The following is a 17,783-nucleotide window of genomic DNA, read 5'->3' as shown; positions in this document are numbered from 1 at the left end:
AAACTCTATGACCACTTACTATAAATTTATGAACATTTCTTCTTTAGATAAATGCACCCTTATATAGACCTCAGCTCTTATGACATACAGATGACCAAAGGCTTCATGAAAATGCAAATAGAAAATCACACTTAAAAAATGTTCAACTTGCACATAGCACGAAAAGATAATTATTACAGGTGATCATATTCCACCTACATAACACTAAAAAACAAAATTAACTTCACTTATAAAAACCTTCAATAAAAACAAAGGACTTAAGACTTTACCTCTAAAATAGTTATCCATTTAAAAATGTTATGGACAGTAAGAGGGACTGTTGGCTTCATAGTTTTAAGGCAAAGACTTTCAATACACAAACTAGTATTTACCTGATAAGCCCATCTATTCTTCCCAGTAACTCAAGGGAAACATTTCTACCTGTAGAACACGGAATTCTATCCTCTCAGAACTTAAAAAACACTTTAAAGCTGTTTCTCCTGGGAAAAACAAATTCATTAGCTGGTTACAAGTGAGCCAAGCCTTGGTTCTAAAAGAATTGCAACACAATGATCTTAGAGACCACACTAACTTTAGATTAGTAACTAAATGCTTCTTTACTGATGAACAAATATTTTGTTCCAATATTGAGCAACAAGGAAAGCAATGAGAAAAGTCACACAAAATGAGGTTTCCAAGTAATAAGCAAGTTCCTTCACCACCATTTCAAAAGAAAAATTTTTTGAGGACATTTGCACTGAACGAAAAAATAAAAATTGGCCTTATACTTAGGGGAAATAATTAAAATATGTTTTATGGACCCCCACTTTTTTAAAATTTCAGATTTGGAAAAGAATGCCTTTCTTAATTATGTATCACAACGATCCCCCTAGTTTCAACTTTAGCAAATTATCCTCTAATAGAATCATTAAAACTACTGGTAGCTATGTACCCTTGGAGGAAATTAACATCCTAGGCAGAAGTGTTAAACATAACATCCCATTCTATTACACCATTTAAAAAATTCATCAGTAAAAAGTTAATTCATATATTCTTTTGACGAGAAAGGCAATGTATGGAGAATCAACCTCCTTATTTTACACACACACGCACACTTTATCCTGATAGAGGATTCATGCTAAAAATGCTTTATAAGTGGTATTAAGTAAATTCAATTTTTTAAAATACCAGCTTTGATCAATCATGTGAAAAAGAAAATTTTGCCGTATATCCAACCTCACTCCTTTATCTTCATCCAGTATTAAAGGGCACTATTAATTATTGTCTACTAGGATGGACAAGGCTTTCATTAAGTATAAACAACCTAGAATTATGCTTAATCTGTCCACAGTGAGAGCAGAATCATAGTTTTGCTGCAATGATCTGCAAGTCTGCATATGCTAGCATGGAGAAAACTGTCAGGAAAGGCAAAGGAAAAGGAGAAAGGGGAGGCAAGGTGGCAAGAAAGGAAGAAAAAGATTCAGTTGTTCTCTGAAGGGCTAAAAAGGATTCCAAGCGGCATGCTCACTGCTTGGATGATTTAGCTTCACCTAGGCTACTGCGGCCCCCATGGCCCAGAGTAAACACAGGTTAGTCAGCGCCCTCCTTTTGAAAAGTACATGCGTCTTACTAAAATGGATGCTTATTAGGTAAGTTGATAGCTGCATACATAATAAAACTTTCCATTACATTAAATAACTATTCCATCAATATTTCTATAATACTTCATTATTTTAATGTACCTGAAACTATGTTCTTGGAACTGCCGCATGAAAGGTGGTTTTAATAAAATATAGGATTGTATTATGTTGAATATTATTCACAAAATACATTGAATTTGGTCTGCTATGCACTCTTAAGTAGAAAGCTATGCCCAGAAAAGCTCATGGTTGAAAAATAAAGCATAAATTTATTGTCAGAGTACAGAGGCAGGAGGTTCTTCAGTAATGAGCTATACATGGAAAACTAAGTTTCAATTTCTTTAACTCCTAATATGGAGCTAACCACTGATATTTTTAAAAGAACAGTGAAATAGAGGAGAAAAATGGTGCTAGGACATTTAAAAATATAAGCCATCTCAGGGAAAAGATTCTGTCTGACTACCCAGAAAACACTCAACAATACAGGTGTGGCAAGTATATTACACTATTGTATTCTAAGCTGGGAATTAAAAATCAGTCCAAGAAAGAAATGCAGAAATGAAGTTATTAAGAGGACAAACTAATCCATCAAGAGACAGAAAATGATCATGACTTGTTTTAAATAATGGCACAACTATAATTGAGGATGATATAAATGTGGGTTTTGAAATTTTAGTCATCTCAAGGCACTTCTTAAAACATATACTTAGACTCTCTTAAGAGAACAGCCATGAATTACACCTTTTGCCTAATAATTCCAATAAAGGCGAATAGATTTTTTGGTGGCATCTGCAATATAAAACTATCTTAAATAGTATATATCATTACATGATCCTCTGAAAGATTAAAACAGTTAAGTATGTCTCTTCAAATGGATAAACAAATTAAAAATAAAGTTCCTTCTTTAACATAACTTGGAAGAAAATAATCAAATATTCAATACTTCCCCAATCAAATGCAAATTTTCAGAATTTTGCAAATTAAAACATCTTTACCACTTTCATTAATATTGATAGACTGGAAAAATCAAAGCAATTCTAAACTAGATGATTTCTGCTTATAGTTTTATAGTTTTCACTTCCAACTGCTTGTATTTGTGCTAAACTTGTCCCAATTTTCACAGATGTTTGGATTCAAACAGCAGAAAATTCATTAGCAGTAATTAATCTCTATTTCAATGTCTATTTTAAACTCAACCATGTCTTGTGAGCTGTGAACTCATTCATGTAAAGAGATGGCCCTTGTAACAAAACATAAACTATTGTGAATTGTGAATTTAATTACAGTAAATTACCAAAATAAAATGAGCTTTCAACAGCAGCAACTTAACTGCCCACCAAGATACATGAAACACTAGCTGAGAAATGCCAGCCCAATCCCTTACTGCTTGTGAATACAACACTGACAAAACATGTCCAAAATTTCTTGACAAATTTAACAGGCTTCTCCACATTTGCCTCATATGTTGCACAACATGGCCAAGGGGACTGGCCAGTTGATGGGTACATGGTCTGTTGTCCCTCATTTTAAAAGTGACTTCTTTGGGAGATGCATCAATTTGTACATTCACCCTGTACGACCTCAACACTAAACATAATTAATTCATTTTTAAGCAGTGCCACTGTTATGGGTAACAAATGATAGTTATCTTATTTTTGAAATTTACTTTTTAGCCATAATAAGTGGCTTAATATTTTCACATTTATTGCCTATTAATAGTTCTAAAAATAATCTGTCTCTGACTTTTAAATAAAGGCACTGTTAATTTCCTTATGATAGTAATATTTAATATAGTATACATATTAATCTTTTGTGATGTGTTTCAACACTTACCCAGTTGTCATTCCCCTTTTAATGATGCGTGTTTTTGTTACATAAATATTTTCCATTTTCATTTTAAATTTATTATCTGTGACAATATGATTGATCCTGCTTTTTAAATTTTGCTCAAAAATGTCTTACTCATCTCAGTATCACTTTTTCTCTATTTTCAAAACATTTTGTAGTTTTCTTTTCTTTCTTTTTAAGTTCACTTAAAGTTTATTAGGGAAATGGAAAGCCAAGGGCAGATCTGAGAGAGCAGGACACAAGACGATGGGGATGTGGAGGGCGGATGAAGGCGAGGAAGCAGTCAAGGAGGCTGCTGGGGCGGGGATTCAAACTGAGAAAACGGCATTCCATGCTGGGTGAATAGCATCAAGAGATATAGTATACATATTAATCTTTTGTTCTAACTACTTTACTCTTCTTTTTTCCTTAAAAGTCATATGTCTTGAAATCATGTTTCCTTGTTTCAGGTCTTCGCTTCTCATTCACTCACCAGCCCAGATGTACTGTGGTTCTCATCCTAGCCACAACTATGCTTTCACCAAAGTCGCCTATGTCTTCCAGTTGCTCCACTGCAGGTACTACCATGGCTGACAAACTCTGGAAGCACTTGGTAATGCCGGCCCTACAGTCTGTGGGGAGGCTCTCCCTTCTGGTCTTCTACAGCTCCCTCCTGCTTGCTTCTTTCTCTCTGGCCACTGCATCTCACCCTCCTTTACAGCTCTTCTTCCTCTCTTTCTTTTAAATGATGGTATATCTGAGGGCTTCTTCTTCAGAACACGCCCTTCTCAAGAGTCCTTTCCTGTGTGATCACACTCACGCCCATGACCTCGGCCATCACTATAAAACTGATGAATCTTTAATCTTTTCCTACATCTTAGATCCTCTCCTGAGCTGCAGACACACATTTTCATCCCTGTCTCAAATACTACAAGTCCAAAATGAAATCATCTTACAAAAGATGTGCTTAAACCTGTTTTCCAGTGGTATTTTCAGCTCAGTGCAGCTGCACTGCCTTTACAAAATCACCCAATTTAGAAACCAAGCAAAGCCTTACTCCTGATTTCTAATGTCTCTCTGTCATCCACTTCAGTCCCTACCCAACACCTATCCAATTAGCCAGCAACTTTTCTTTCAGATCCTCCCTCTTACAGTCTCTCAAAAATTCACCTTTCTCTCCAGCCCCATTCCCATCTCCTTGGTTTAGAAGACCCTCAAATCTCTAACCTAAGTTATGGAAATAGTTTCTTCATTAATCTTTGTGACATCCTGCTTCACCCCTTCCAATGCATCTTCAACGTAAGTGCCAAAGAGTTTTTTTTCTAAATTGTAAATCCTTCTATTTTCTCTTGCTTAAAATCCTTTTAACTATACCTTTTTACCTTAAGTAAAAATAATTGTGACTATTGTTTTCCTACTACAGTTTCTGACTTAAAATAGCTTGACTTAAAATTTTCAACTTTATGATGGTGCAAAACCATTCAGTAGAAACTGTACTTCGAATTCAGACTTTTTCCCACACTAGCCCTATGCAGTACTTCACCCTCTTGATGGGGGTAAGACACTTGCTCAGGATGCCGGCAGGGCGGCAAGCCATAGCTCCTTGTCAGCAACGCAATCACAAGGGTAAACAACTGATACAACCATTCTGTAGCCATACAACCATTCCATTTCTCACTTTCAGTACAGTAGTCAATAAATTACATGAGATATTCAACACCGCATTACAAAATAAGTTCCATGTTTTATTGTGTTTTTATCTTATTTTGCCCAACTGTAGGCTGATCTAAGTGCTCTGAGCACATTTAAGGTAGGCTAGGCTAAACTGTGTTCAACAGGATAGCTGTATTAAATACATTTTTGATTTGCAATATTTTCAATTTATGATGGGTTTATCAGAACATAACTCCATTATACTTCTTATTTGCCAAGAACTCTATAAGGCATATTTTAAATACATTATGGGAGAACTGGAATTTGTAGCTACATGAGCTGGCTGCACGCTGTCATATCCATTTCTTTCACACTAAAATCCCTTGGTGTTACATGTAAGATTCTTTAGGATCTCATTCCTACTTCCTTATTGGTCCTTACCTAGTGCTATAGCCTCACATGCTCCTCTTCAACCACACTAAAACCAATTTAATCCCTAGAATAACAAATATTTTCCTGCCTCCTCATTCATATCATTCCTTCTGCCTGCAATCCCCACCCACCTTCACTCTCAGGGTCTTACTCATCCTCCAAGAGTTAACTTAGCTTACATGTGGGGTAGGTGATGGACAAATTTATAATCCCATAGTCCTCTGAATTTTCTCTATCTTAGTATAGTAAATTTTAGTACACCATAGTATAATTATCTGTTTAGCCTAATTTCTTCTATTGAACTCCTAAGTGTCTAAAACAAGGATTCCTTTCTTGAATGAAAAGCCTAAACTAAGGCTGGGCCCAGAGTACTCAAAGGGTGGTCGCAAAAATTATCATGCAGAAAATGGCCAGTAGGCAGTATAACACAGTGAAGACAAGTAGTGACTCTATAGCATCTTACTACACTGATGGACAGTGACTGTAAGGGGGTATGTGATGGGGACTTGATAATGGGGGGAGTCTAGTAACCATAATGTTGCTCATGTAATTGTACATTAACAATAGCAAAATAAAAAAAAAAAAGAAAGAAAATGGCCAGTAGGCTAGTGTGATCAACATACTGTAATGATAAAAGAATGTGAGAAATGACACTGGAAACATTGGTTTGGGCAGGATATTGAAATATCTAGATATTTCTATAGCGAAAGAAGATCTATTAGAAGTTTTCAAACAGAGGATGGAAGAAACTTGATGCATGTTTTAAGAAAACAGTGGAGAATAATGTGGTAAGACGTGACAGGCTGAGGGGCAGAGATAGATAAGAAGACAATTTAAAAAGCCCAGAAAGTGTCAAGGAGAAATAGAGTTCATTCTGAGATAAGCTGATTACCAGGAACTGGCAGACATCCATGTCCTGATGTCCACCTTTTCTGTTTTATGTTAGGATCCTTCCACATGAACCATTTTATCGTACAAATCTACCACTACCAAAGTCAGCATGAAGCTGGAATTCTGAGCCTAATGCTGAGCACGCAGAGCAAATCTTGATTTCAAATTTGAAAGGCTGAAGGATAACTATGCAAATGATTGAGACTGCCCAAGAAAGAATGAAGATTAGAAGAGGGGTGATGGTAGAAGTTTGGCCACATTTACACTAAAGAGCAAAGGAAAAAGACATAGAAGGAGACGAGGTATGGTCCAGGAAAGGCGGAGGATGTAACACAGATTTAACTACAAACAGTGATGCTGCAGCCGAATCCATGGTGCATCCTTGGAAAGATTTAGTCTTTGGTTCGTATCTATGGCCACAGAAACTGTTTACTGAACATGAACACTCAGCGGGCTTCAGGGCAAAATTTTATTTAAATAATGGTATCCTATATCTGAACACTCTGTATTAAACTGGCTTTCTGATGCTCTGCTTCACTTAAATAGATTTTAGTATGTAAGTTCACTTTTCCTCATTGTTATTTTGCATCACTGGTACAAAAAGAAAATTAAGACTACAAAATGCAGTAAACTATTTGTCCTATCACTCCTGTGATAGTTTTCTCTGGTGACTCTTATTTATCAACATGGTAATTATAATTAAACATATTTTCCATGATGCCTAAAACTGAGAAACATTTAGGACCTTTTTCCCTCTTTTTCAGATTTTAAACAGAGTGCTTATAAATTTGGTAGTGATGTTTGTAAGAAAAAAGTCCTTCTGTATAATCCTAATATGAGACACTGAGAGAAGCAAAATTCCTTTACTTGAAAATTATGAAGGTTTCCTTGTGCATAATGATTCATGTAAATCCTATAAAAATCTTCTCAAATGATAGAAAATGATTATCTTAACAAATATATGTCAGTATGCACGATTTCTCAGTTCTTATTCTAGGAAAAGAGACCGCACAGAAAGGATGAACAATGGTATGGAAACTTACCATCCTCTCCAATTGGACATTTTATTGCAGACTTATTGCTTCCATGTGTTAAAAAAAAAAAATTCAAATCTTTAAGCCAACCCCAAGCCCCTAAAATTTTTGGCACTCTTATTAATCACTGAATCCAGAAAAAAAATAAACTTTTTTTTAAATCACAAGCCTATCAGAGTCAAAATTTATTTCATCATTATGGAAATATGTTAGAAATTAATAATAAAGTTTGGTTTCCACAAAGCTCAAAGAGATTACGCTATTTAAAGCTGCTAAAACACCATAAATTATCTGGTCTTAATATTTAAATAAATAATGCCTATTTTGAATATTGCATTCTAGAGCATATAACAAATTAATTTGGGGGAATATGAAAATGGACGAAGTTAACACTTTTTTTTTCACAGTAAATTTTTTTAAGTGGTTGTTACAAAAAGCTGAGGAATACAAATGTCATATAAAATTAATTCACATAATTTCCTGAAACAACAAAATCTTTGTTCAAACTACAAAGAGAGGTCAATGAATTACCTAAAGCTCTGCTGTCTCTGCACTCTTCCACAAATCAGGGTGAACAAAAGAATGCTAACTCCATGAGACCAGACACCCCCAGGTTTCAGGATGTGTCAAATGGGAGAAGGGAAAAGTTCCCTCACCCCAAAGTGAGAACAGACGGGAATGCGAAATTAGACGCGAAGAGACGTGAGGCTCGGCTGGCGGAGGATGAGCAGGGGATCCTCGGCAGAGAGGAGCCAAACAAACCAGACCTCAGCTTGTTTCACCTCCCAGTTAACTTCCAAATTAACCCCATGGGAATGCAAAGCGATGCTTAGGTTCAATGCATTGATTTCAATTTTTGTAAGCATTTATGTAAATTTTATCAGGAAACTATTCATAACTATATGTTTAAAAATTTTATGTTTACAATATAAAATAGTCTCCTAATCACTTCTGTGAGCTGAATATATATCAAACACTGTTAATGAAATTTTTAAATAATAAATTAAGTGGCTTTATGAAAAAGAGGCAACAGACAGAACAAGATGTCAACACTGAAATTCTTGTATGATGGAAGAGTTATGTGCCATAAATTAAAGTTATATAAATAAAATATGAATACATTTTATATTCATTCCTTTCATATTTTATCTGCATAACTAAAAATAATCTTAATAGTAATGCCAGCAATACTTACTATATCTAGCAAAAAAAATGTTCATATTTGATACCCAGTTTTATACAGAATGATACAATTTTTCTATCTAAAAATATCAACTATAACTAAGAATACTCTTAAAGTGCTGTAATCTCTTCGATATTTTTTTATATTTAATATGGGTACTAATTTAAAATTATTACGAGGAAAACAAAAAATGGTGCTCTCAGATTTGAAAGTATTCAAAACAGTTTTATTTTTAATAATCATTCTCTTAAAATATTATAACATTAAGAACAATTTGGTAAGATCAAACCATAAGCATTTAAAGAGCCATCAGACATGTCCCTAAGAACATTGCTCATGGGGCAGATCTGTGTGTGCGCTCTCTTTCACAGAAAATTATATTTGTGATACAATAAGAATGACTCAGTATTTTAATCAGTACTGCTCAAAATTATAGATCATTTTCATCCATGATTTCAAATTTATTTTCCAAGGTAACAATAAAAGCTGTATACCTTTTTCCTGCCATTAAAGAAAATTGACTTTCAATATCTTAACCCTGTTTTATTTTTTTAACTTTATAAAGTATACACAACAAAAAGAAATACAGAAATATGAATCACTCCAAATGGTGAAAGCAACTGCACTTCATACTTAAAGTGATTTCAGTTTAAACAATCCAAAAGGCAGTGGTAATATGATGCAGGTTTCACTTGTAATAAGGAATGAGGCCTTCCATAAAGATGCTCCATAGAGTATATTGCATTTAGTTGTATAAATACATAAAGCAATTACTGAAAAGTAGATTTTATTATTCAGGTTACTCTAAATTATATGCAAACACTATTACCAAAAAGAAAAACAATATTTCAAGGCTTCTAGCCTTTTTCCCCCCTTCCTTATCAACACATTAAAGTCACAGCAGGCAAACACTTGGGGATCAGGGTCAATTATATTTCATTAAAATTCATTTTCCACACTTTCTATCTGTGCAAATGAAATCTGAATTAAGCAAAAACAACTGTAAACATTTTCAAGTTCACCCTCATATGAATAAACCCAAAATCTAATTCTCCAAAATATCAAGTGCAGATCCCTATACAAATTTTACATTACTATCTAAATTCATTTTGTGGTTAGCTGGTCAAATGATTTTAACATGGAAAACAGTGAACATTTTATAATGAATCCAAAATGTCTATCTTCCTTTTGGCGGTAGGGACAATTCTGAATGCATATGCACACACACATTTATTCAAGACTCCTGTCCTAGCCCCAGATTGTCCACTGTCTTTTCAAACCAGGTTAGTCACATGACTGTGGAAGATAACACATACTAATCTGTAAAAGGAATACAGTTGGTTTAGGTTAGGGTTTCTCAGACTACAGGCTGCAGACACCTAAGCATCTACAGGCATATTCTTGGGAATCTTGTGAGAGTTATAACATGTCTGGTGTCTTATTTTGGTGTCTTCATTTATAACATAAATATAATTATATTCTGTATAATCTCATTCACAACTTTTACCTCCACTTATTACCACTTAATTTTAGGATTTGATTTTGATACAGTGTTTATGATCGTGTTGGTGTTAGCTTTCTATGGTGACAGTGTTTAACTTGTAATACACCATGTTCCTCAAACTGGAATTCACAAGTGTAACCTCAGAGACACTTTTCTGTTGAAACAAATCCACATAGTATTCAAGATTAATAGATGCTACATTAGATAATCTAATTATTTACCAGTCTGAAAAATATATTATATTCTACTATAGTTTACTAGTAATTTATGGATACCAGATTTAAAAAGCACACTTGGAGAAAGTGGATTCATAAGAGGAGTTACAATTTCTAATTCTATGTTCTACCTGTTTTAAATGCAAATGAAATTTCTGAGATAACAACAGGATGCCATTCAGTGGGCAAAATGAAACAAGGCTGTCAGATAAAGGTTCCCATGGAAACAGTTACTGTCATTTCAGATGGTTTAGTAAACTGTATATTAATAAGAATCAGAAAATCCCAATTTTGCTCTGACTTAAAAAAGCACCTTGGTATTAGAGTGATTCATTTTTGAAACCCCCATTTTTTCTCCATTACAAAGTTATTAGATTATGCTACTCAATGAATAAAATGCACAATACCAGGTACTCATGCTATAAAACGATAAGTATGTTTCAAATTTTAATTTTTATAATAAATAAGAAAACAACAAATCTAAAAACTCAACTATTTGCTTTTCCTGTTAGTGACAGTATGTACATATGTAAAAACAACAGTATAATTTTATTTTTTACCATATTATGGTTATTTGATCTAGCTTTAAAAGCAATTATGCTTAAATTTGCCATCTAATTTTAATATGCTTACAATGCTGTTAATTGGCATTTAAGGTATTTTACAGGTAGAAATCATGATTTACTGTTTAAAAGATTAAAAATAAAAATGGACCATTACTCATATCACAATTTTATATCGTTTCTAAACCACATACTCTTAAAGGCATTCTCAACTTACATGTATTTCAACAATAGGATAATCTTGATACCAGGAAAGGAAAGTAAAATGTTTGCATACTGCAAAGATATTATGAATTTAAAATGCATATACATTTAAAACAGTTAGTTTTCTATTTAAAAAATTAGGAAAAATGATAATCATTTAAATCATCTTATTCATAACTGTGGTATAAATATGAATAAAAGTTTTAAGTAAAAATCCTCCAAAAGAAGTATATAGGATTTTTTTTCCTGATATGCAACATCCTAACTGACCACTTTTTAAAAAGAAATGTTTCTAAATCATTTCTAAAGTGTTGCCAATAAGATAACATAATATGATTATTAAAGTAATGAATTACTGATTTTGAAATTATTGAATTTAAATTACTGACTTTTGACATATTCATTTTTTCTAAGTGAAAGGCTGTTAAAATCTAAAATCAATTTTCATCAACACATTTCATAATAATTTTATCAAAAGAGAAACATCATTCAAATTTAAAAGAGTTCTCATTTCCTGTTATCCTCACCAATATAACTAACATTAATTTGTTAAACTCATTTTCAAACTTTCTTCTTCCTACAAAGGAATTTTCTGCTTTCATTATTAAAGACCTCTTTGCTAGATTTAATGAGAAACTAAAGGACAATGATGTGGAATCAAATGGAAAAAGTGCATTTCCTAAAAGTGCATACTTTTATATATTGTGATAAATAATTTTTTTTCTTGGAATAGACACATGCAATTGCGCAAATGTTAAAATCAGTTTCAGAAAGTTACTGTACCTGAACTGTTGAGCTGATCTCTGATGCAAAGCCACCAGTCAAGGGAGCCTCGTGACTGATGAGCAGTCGTCCTGTTTTGATCACAGACTGAAAAAAAAAAGGAAAACCTGATGTTGAAGAGAATACATATTTTCAAATATACTGTGGTAGTTTTGATGAAGTAATAAAAACAGATTATTTAAATCCAGTACAATTTTATGCCAAGTTTAAAACTCCCTTTCAACTGGACAGTAATTTGATTTTTGTACTGTTAAATTTTTCAATATAGTTTATAATCCTAAAACAAAAGGAAAATGAGATTCCTAATTCCATGTATGCCATTAAAAATGCCTTCCATTAAAAATATTTTTTTTATAAACTGAATTACTATATTTCACATTTTCATATCTCAGTATCTTTTTTTCTACATATTACTTTAAGAATGAAAGTGCTTTTTGTTCATTTTGGGGTATATTTACATATAAATAGTCTTAGAAAATATTGTTTTATGGAGAAAGAAAACACAAAAATAACATGTAAAAGCTGTGGCAGAAAAGCTCAAGATACAAGATATTCAAAGAAACCTAGCAGGAAGAAATCATTGCAAAAGTAAAGAGTTACAACCTTCTTCATTCATTTCATTAAAACCTGGTCAGTGACCTCAATTCCATATTAATGTAGAATATGTCATAAACAACAAAGATGTATTCTCAATACTGGGTCAGTGCGGCTGTTCACACTATGCATGACATACTCTGTACAACAATAAATCAAAAAGTATAGCTATGACTTCACAGCAGGATGCCAGCTGTACTGAAAGGTAAAAAGTATTAAAATCAACAGCAAGTTATTGCTTAAAACGTGTTAAATAATTACCATATTACCAAAGAAAAGTATAATTTCTCTTCTACATTCTAATAATTTGATATCATCTTCCTTAAATTCTACATTATCATTTCATGAATATGAAATAATATCTTCCAAGCAGAAATATGCATATATAAGGTTTCCTTAATTCTAGAAAATTAGAGTTCAGAATTTTAAAATTATGCAGCATCTTCAGCCAGCAGATGTTAATCTCCAAGATAAGGCCAGTAGCCATGACAAAAATAAATTACTATATCTCCTGAGTAAATAGTGACTTAAAAACATACAATTTTTTATGAACACCTTAATGAATACCATCCCCACCCCAGCAAAATGCTAATCTTGGAGTATTGGTTATTTGGATTTTATGACTGTGATTAATTATGCCATTTATGAAAGTCACAAATTAAGTTTTAACGCACCTGATTATAAATATAAAGAGACAAAAGTATTCCAATCATGAAGAAAACAATTTTCAAAGTATTCTTTAAAAAGATGTCCTGACTTAAAGGATTACTAATTTTAAAAAAAGATTTGATAACCAGATCTTTCTCATAGCTCTGAATCCCAGAATTTTGCCTATGTATAAGTACCTAAGGAGGACATAGCCAAAATTCATCCCAGCTAGATGGTACATCTTAAGTGTCTAGCAGGTAGAAATAAGAAAGGCCTATAAAAATGCTGATATTACCTTAAAACCCCACAGAACAGAATTGGTATTTTTTCCTTATCTGGGCTCAGGCTTATCCAAGATCAAATGACAACCTTTAGAATTATCCCAGAAGGTCAATAAGCAGCCAGGGCAGACGGCCTAGTCTTCCTATAGCCTACAGAATATAGTGGCAAAACTAAGCACAGGTGTAGCCAGAACAAAAGCTTCCAGCCCCTGGAGTTCATGCAACATGATATGTAAGCAGATGAAATATAGAGACTTGAGTACCTTCAGCAAGAGAAATGTTAAATAAACCAAGAAGAATCAATACAGTCAAGTATTATGCCGCCATGAAAAAGACATGGGCCATGAAAGATGTTGTGATAAGTTAACTGGTAAAATAAACAAATTGTAGAACAATATAACCTCATTTTTATGAGAAACCTCAGCCACATCAGTGGAGATACCAATCAGCATGGCTAAGCTACATATACTGAGCCAGTATGTGCAGATAGATAAATTCATTCAAACCACCAAAACATGTTTCTCCTAAGGAGTGACAGTGAAAGAATTGTGGGGAAAGGACTTCTGTTTTTTACTTGATGTAAAACGTATTCTTTTATTACTAAAAACATTCTCAATTAAGTCTAAAATAAATAAAAATAAAGAGAAAGCCCTTGAGATAATGCTGAAAGTAACAAAAATATTGCCATCACAATCTCCTTTAAAAAATATAAGAATGTTTTTTATGGTATCTTAGGGCTAATTTCAGATACAAAGGAATTCTGAGGCCCCAAATTCCAGCAGCAAATAGGTGCACTGGGAACAGAGGGAGTCAGCTTTCCAGTCCCAGTCCCTGTATGATCTGCTGCACGTCAGGGTCACAGCCAGCCCATCTCTCGACTCTCAAACTGTTGGATCCTAGACAAAATGGGAAATAACCTACTAGTGTGAGGAAGGTAACATTCTTCAACACCTCTGTGTGTGTGTTATGTAAACATGTGTTCTTGGATCTGGAGTTTATGCTGACAGTTATAGAAAAAAATTCCAGAAATTTCTAAAACTAGAAGAGCTAGAGGGTAATGAAAAGTAGTAACACTGAGTTTATGGGAATTTTCACCATACATAAACGAGTGAGAGAGAGTATGACAAGAAGAGGAGTCAGAAATAATGATCATAATCACGAATAACTGATGGTCACATGAGCTGCTGAGTGCTAGGCTTTGAACTAAGCATTTTATATTGATCACTTCATTGTGTTTGAAAAGCACCTAAGTTTCATTTTTGTTTCTTAAAAACAACTCAAATTATCTGAGAAGTATTACAATACATAAAATCAAATTACATCAAAATTCTGAAAAATGCCCAAATTTAGAATAAGGATATTTTCAAGGCCACAAACTCAAAGAATTAGTACGTATCATTATAGATTGAGTCTACAAATACAGATCAATGCTTTGATAAGGTATAATATAAATTCAACTAGGTATGTGCTTTTTATCATTCACCATTTTACAAATTTCTGAAGATGGCTTCTTTCCTATTTTGGAAGTTAACATTTTGTTAACATTATAATAACATCATTAACAAATCTACAAAATTGAAGAATGTCACTCTATTCTTTGTGATTCAATTCGATATTCTGATTAAATACTAATTTTTGTCAATTTTAACAGGCATTTTATTTTCATCCATTTAGGCACAAAATATAAAACTGCCAGGAAATGTTTCTAGCCAAATTTAGCACTTTGACTTACTTAAGTAAAAACTAATATAGTGCCTTTTGGTGGAGATAGCCAATAACCTTTTTAAAATAAGTAACTATATATATAAATACTAATAATACTTTAGAATTCTTTTTTTAGAAGAATATGATTTTTATAGTCAAGTTTTCTTCGAAGAAAAGTGTATTCTGCCACTTGAAAAAATTTTAAAGGGTCTTAACAACTTTTCAATACGAAAGGTTGATTTATCAAAGCCAGGAAAGATCACGTAAGGCTGCATTTTCCAGATCTACTTCTTCAACTTCTTGCCACTAAGACCTGCCTCAGGATTCTGGCTGTAGGCAGGTGCAGCACCAGGACATTAGAGGCAACAAATGGCCCCAGAGAAAGCCAAGCCAAAGGAAGACTGGGACTGTAACTGCTCTCTGTGCCCCATACCACAAAACAAAAGGGCTTTGTTCCCTACAACAGTTAGAGATTTGTCAAGAAAACTTAAAACACAATTCTGCAAAGCTAAAAGTGAAGCAGCCTGTGGCTGCTTAGTTCATTAGCACTGGTCTGCCCTGAATTTCTCCCCTGGATTCTCAATTTTTTCACTATTTCAGGTAGTCATTCCCTCCCCCAGAAGAATCAGCAGCATCAAGAGAAGTCTTCAAAATCTTAACACTGAAAACGTGACAACACTGCCAACAACAGAGAGACCGTGACCACACTGTTCTAATGAAACCCTGAAGACACTTGTTCCTGCTTCCGCCACCCTACAATTTTTTCCTTTGTCCATCTTCTACCCAGATGTTATTACTACTAATTATAACTTCAAGTTATCTATGCAGGATACCTAGCACAAAGCTGAGAATATGGTAAACACTCAAGAAAAGTTTAGATAAAACTCTATTAAAACAATTTAACTATATTAAGCATGTCCTCATTTAATTTCTTGAAGCTATTGCTTTCTGAGTAAAATTCATTTTAAAAGATAGTGCAAAGTATACCTCAGCACACCCCAGAACAATTTAGAAATGAAATAGACTCCAAACTGAAGATATCTTAATGTAGCCTTAACAGTAACATACCTGTGGTAATAGCAGAATTGCTAACTTACAGTCTGTTAAAATGACTGCACAGCTGTTGGCTGGCCAAACATTGGACATATGGTTTAGTGAATGTAGCCTTTAAAGATTTTAACACAACCCAATCAGGAAAACAAGTTGTCATTCCAGGAGAAAATGATGCAGACAGGCAGACCGTTAAGCTAGCATATTCCTGAAAGTGCAAAACTGACATTCAAAAAAGCCAAAAATACATATATTTTACTTCTTACTCAAAATCTATAACAAGATTTCCTTCTACAGAGCAATTCAACCTGAGGAATAGCAAGTTCAGCAGCCTACTGTGACTGCTAAGAAGATCAAATAAGGAAGCAACTTGGGCAAGGCAATTTATAGCCATTTTACCATTTTATATCTGAATATAAAGCTAATGAAAAGCAAATGAAACATCAAAGCTGGCCTTTACCTTTTTTTTTAATCAAATGCTTATAAATACATATAATAAGTAATTGTAAAATCATACACCTCTGTTTCATTAATCAAGAACATATTAGTCAATAATTATATAGAATCATTAAGGACATGATTTTAATTAGCTACAAATATCATTGCAAATGAATTAAATTTTGGATATGTTTTCTTGTTTAGTAGCCAAATGCATTTGAAAAGTTAGCCAGAGAAACCTCACAATCACTGGCTAACAAATGTATTAGCAGATGACTAGTAACTATTATTAATCAGCATGACCTTCACGCACAATCAGACCACAGATTGATATTCCACTGGCAAAATGCCAGCACTGAAAGAGAGAGAATAGTCATGAACTCAGGAGAAAGTTCAGGAAAGTCCCTTTGGCAAGGGTATTAGTGATGGGGTTTACAAATACTTTGGCATTGTAGGAAAGTGGTGTGAAAAGTCCTCAGAGCTTCACCACTCATGTGGAAAAAGTAGGTAAGGGAGCAAGCAGAGCATAAAGAGAACTGAATAAAATCAACAGGAGAAGAATGAGCAAATAAATACTAACAAAAGCATGAAACGTTTGGGAAATTTTCAGACATCCTCACCAGTTCATTTTTGCTTGGATTAAGTATACAATCAGAGCTGAAAGACTGAAGAGCCTAGGAAAACCACTTTTGTAAAAATTAGAAGTGGAGAGTTTTCTGAAAGCTGTTGTTTACAAACATGTCAGATAAACATATTTCTGTCCATCAATCTTATTTTTCCAGCTTGCTTCATCATAGCCCCTCAAGGCCCGTCATGCCAGGCCACTTGACACTCTGTGAAGGTGACCCCGGCTCTCTCACCTCTGACTTCCTTCCCCAAATTGGCAAGCATTCTATCTTCCCCTCAAGACCCAACTCATACTGCTGCCTCTCCCTAATCCCCCCAGTTAGCTAGGCTTTACCTTATTTTGACCCCCTGACACCTTATTCCTCCATTTGCTTAAATACATTCTAGCAACCATTCCCTAGTAGAATCTGAGGCAGCCGACAACACAAGGATATCCTGTGACACCTGAAGGCCAGGTACAAGGGCAGGTGCAGAGCGCTGGCTCTTGGCAGCATTCACGGCCGGGCTCTCTCAAGAACACTAGCGATTTACCT

At 34.0% G+C, this 17,783-nt stretch overlaps 1 protein-coding gene across 6 annotated transcripts in view; it reads right to left on the bottom strand.

Annotated features, from left to right (window-relative positions):
- The window catches only part of BCKDHB (branched chain keto acid dehydrogenase E1 subunit beta), a 290,212-nt gene that overhangs the window by 46,595 nt on the left and 225,834 nt on the right, over positions 1-17,783 (bottom strand). For 5 of the 6 annotated variants that reach the window (XM_057489375.1, XM_036918787.2, XM_057489376.1 and 2 more), the window contains one exon: positions 11,909-11,995. In XM_057489375.1, coding sequence (XP_057345358.1) covers positions 11,909-11,995 — 87 coding nt within the window. Of the gene's footprint in view, positions 1-10,991; positions 11,047-11,908; positions 11,996-17,783 lie in introns of all 6 variants that reach the window. The other variant, XM_057489377.1, reaches the window with a different exon arrangement.

Source organism: Manis pentadactyla, chromosome 12 (assembly GCF_030020395.1).
Source record: "Manis pentadactyla isolate mManPen7 chromosome 12, mManPen7.hap1, whole genome shotgun sequence".
In the NCBI taxonomy this organism is placed as follows: Eukaryota; Metazoa; Chordata; class Mammalia; order Pholidota; family Manidae; genus Manis; species Manis pentadactyla.
Note: the sequence above shows the minus strand (reverse complement) of the source record. Positions and strands in the feature narration are given on the sequence as shown.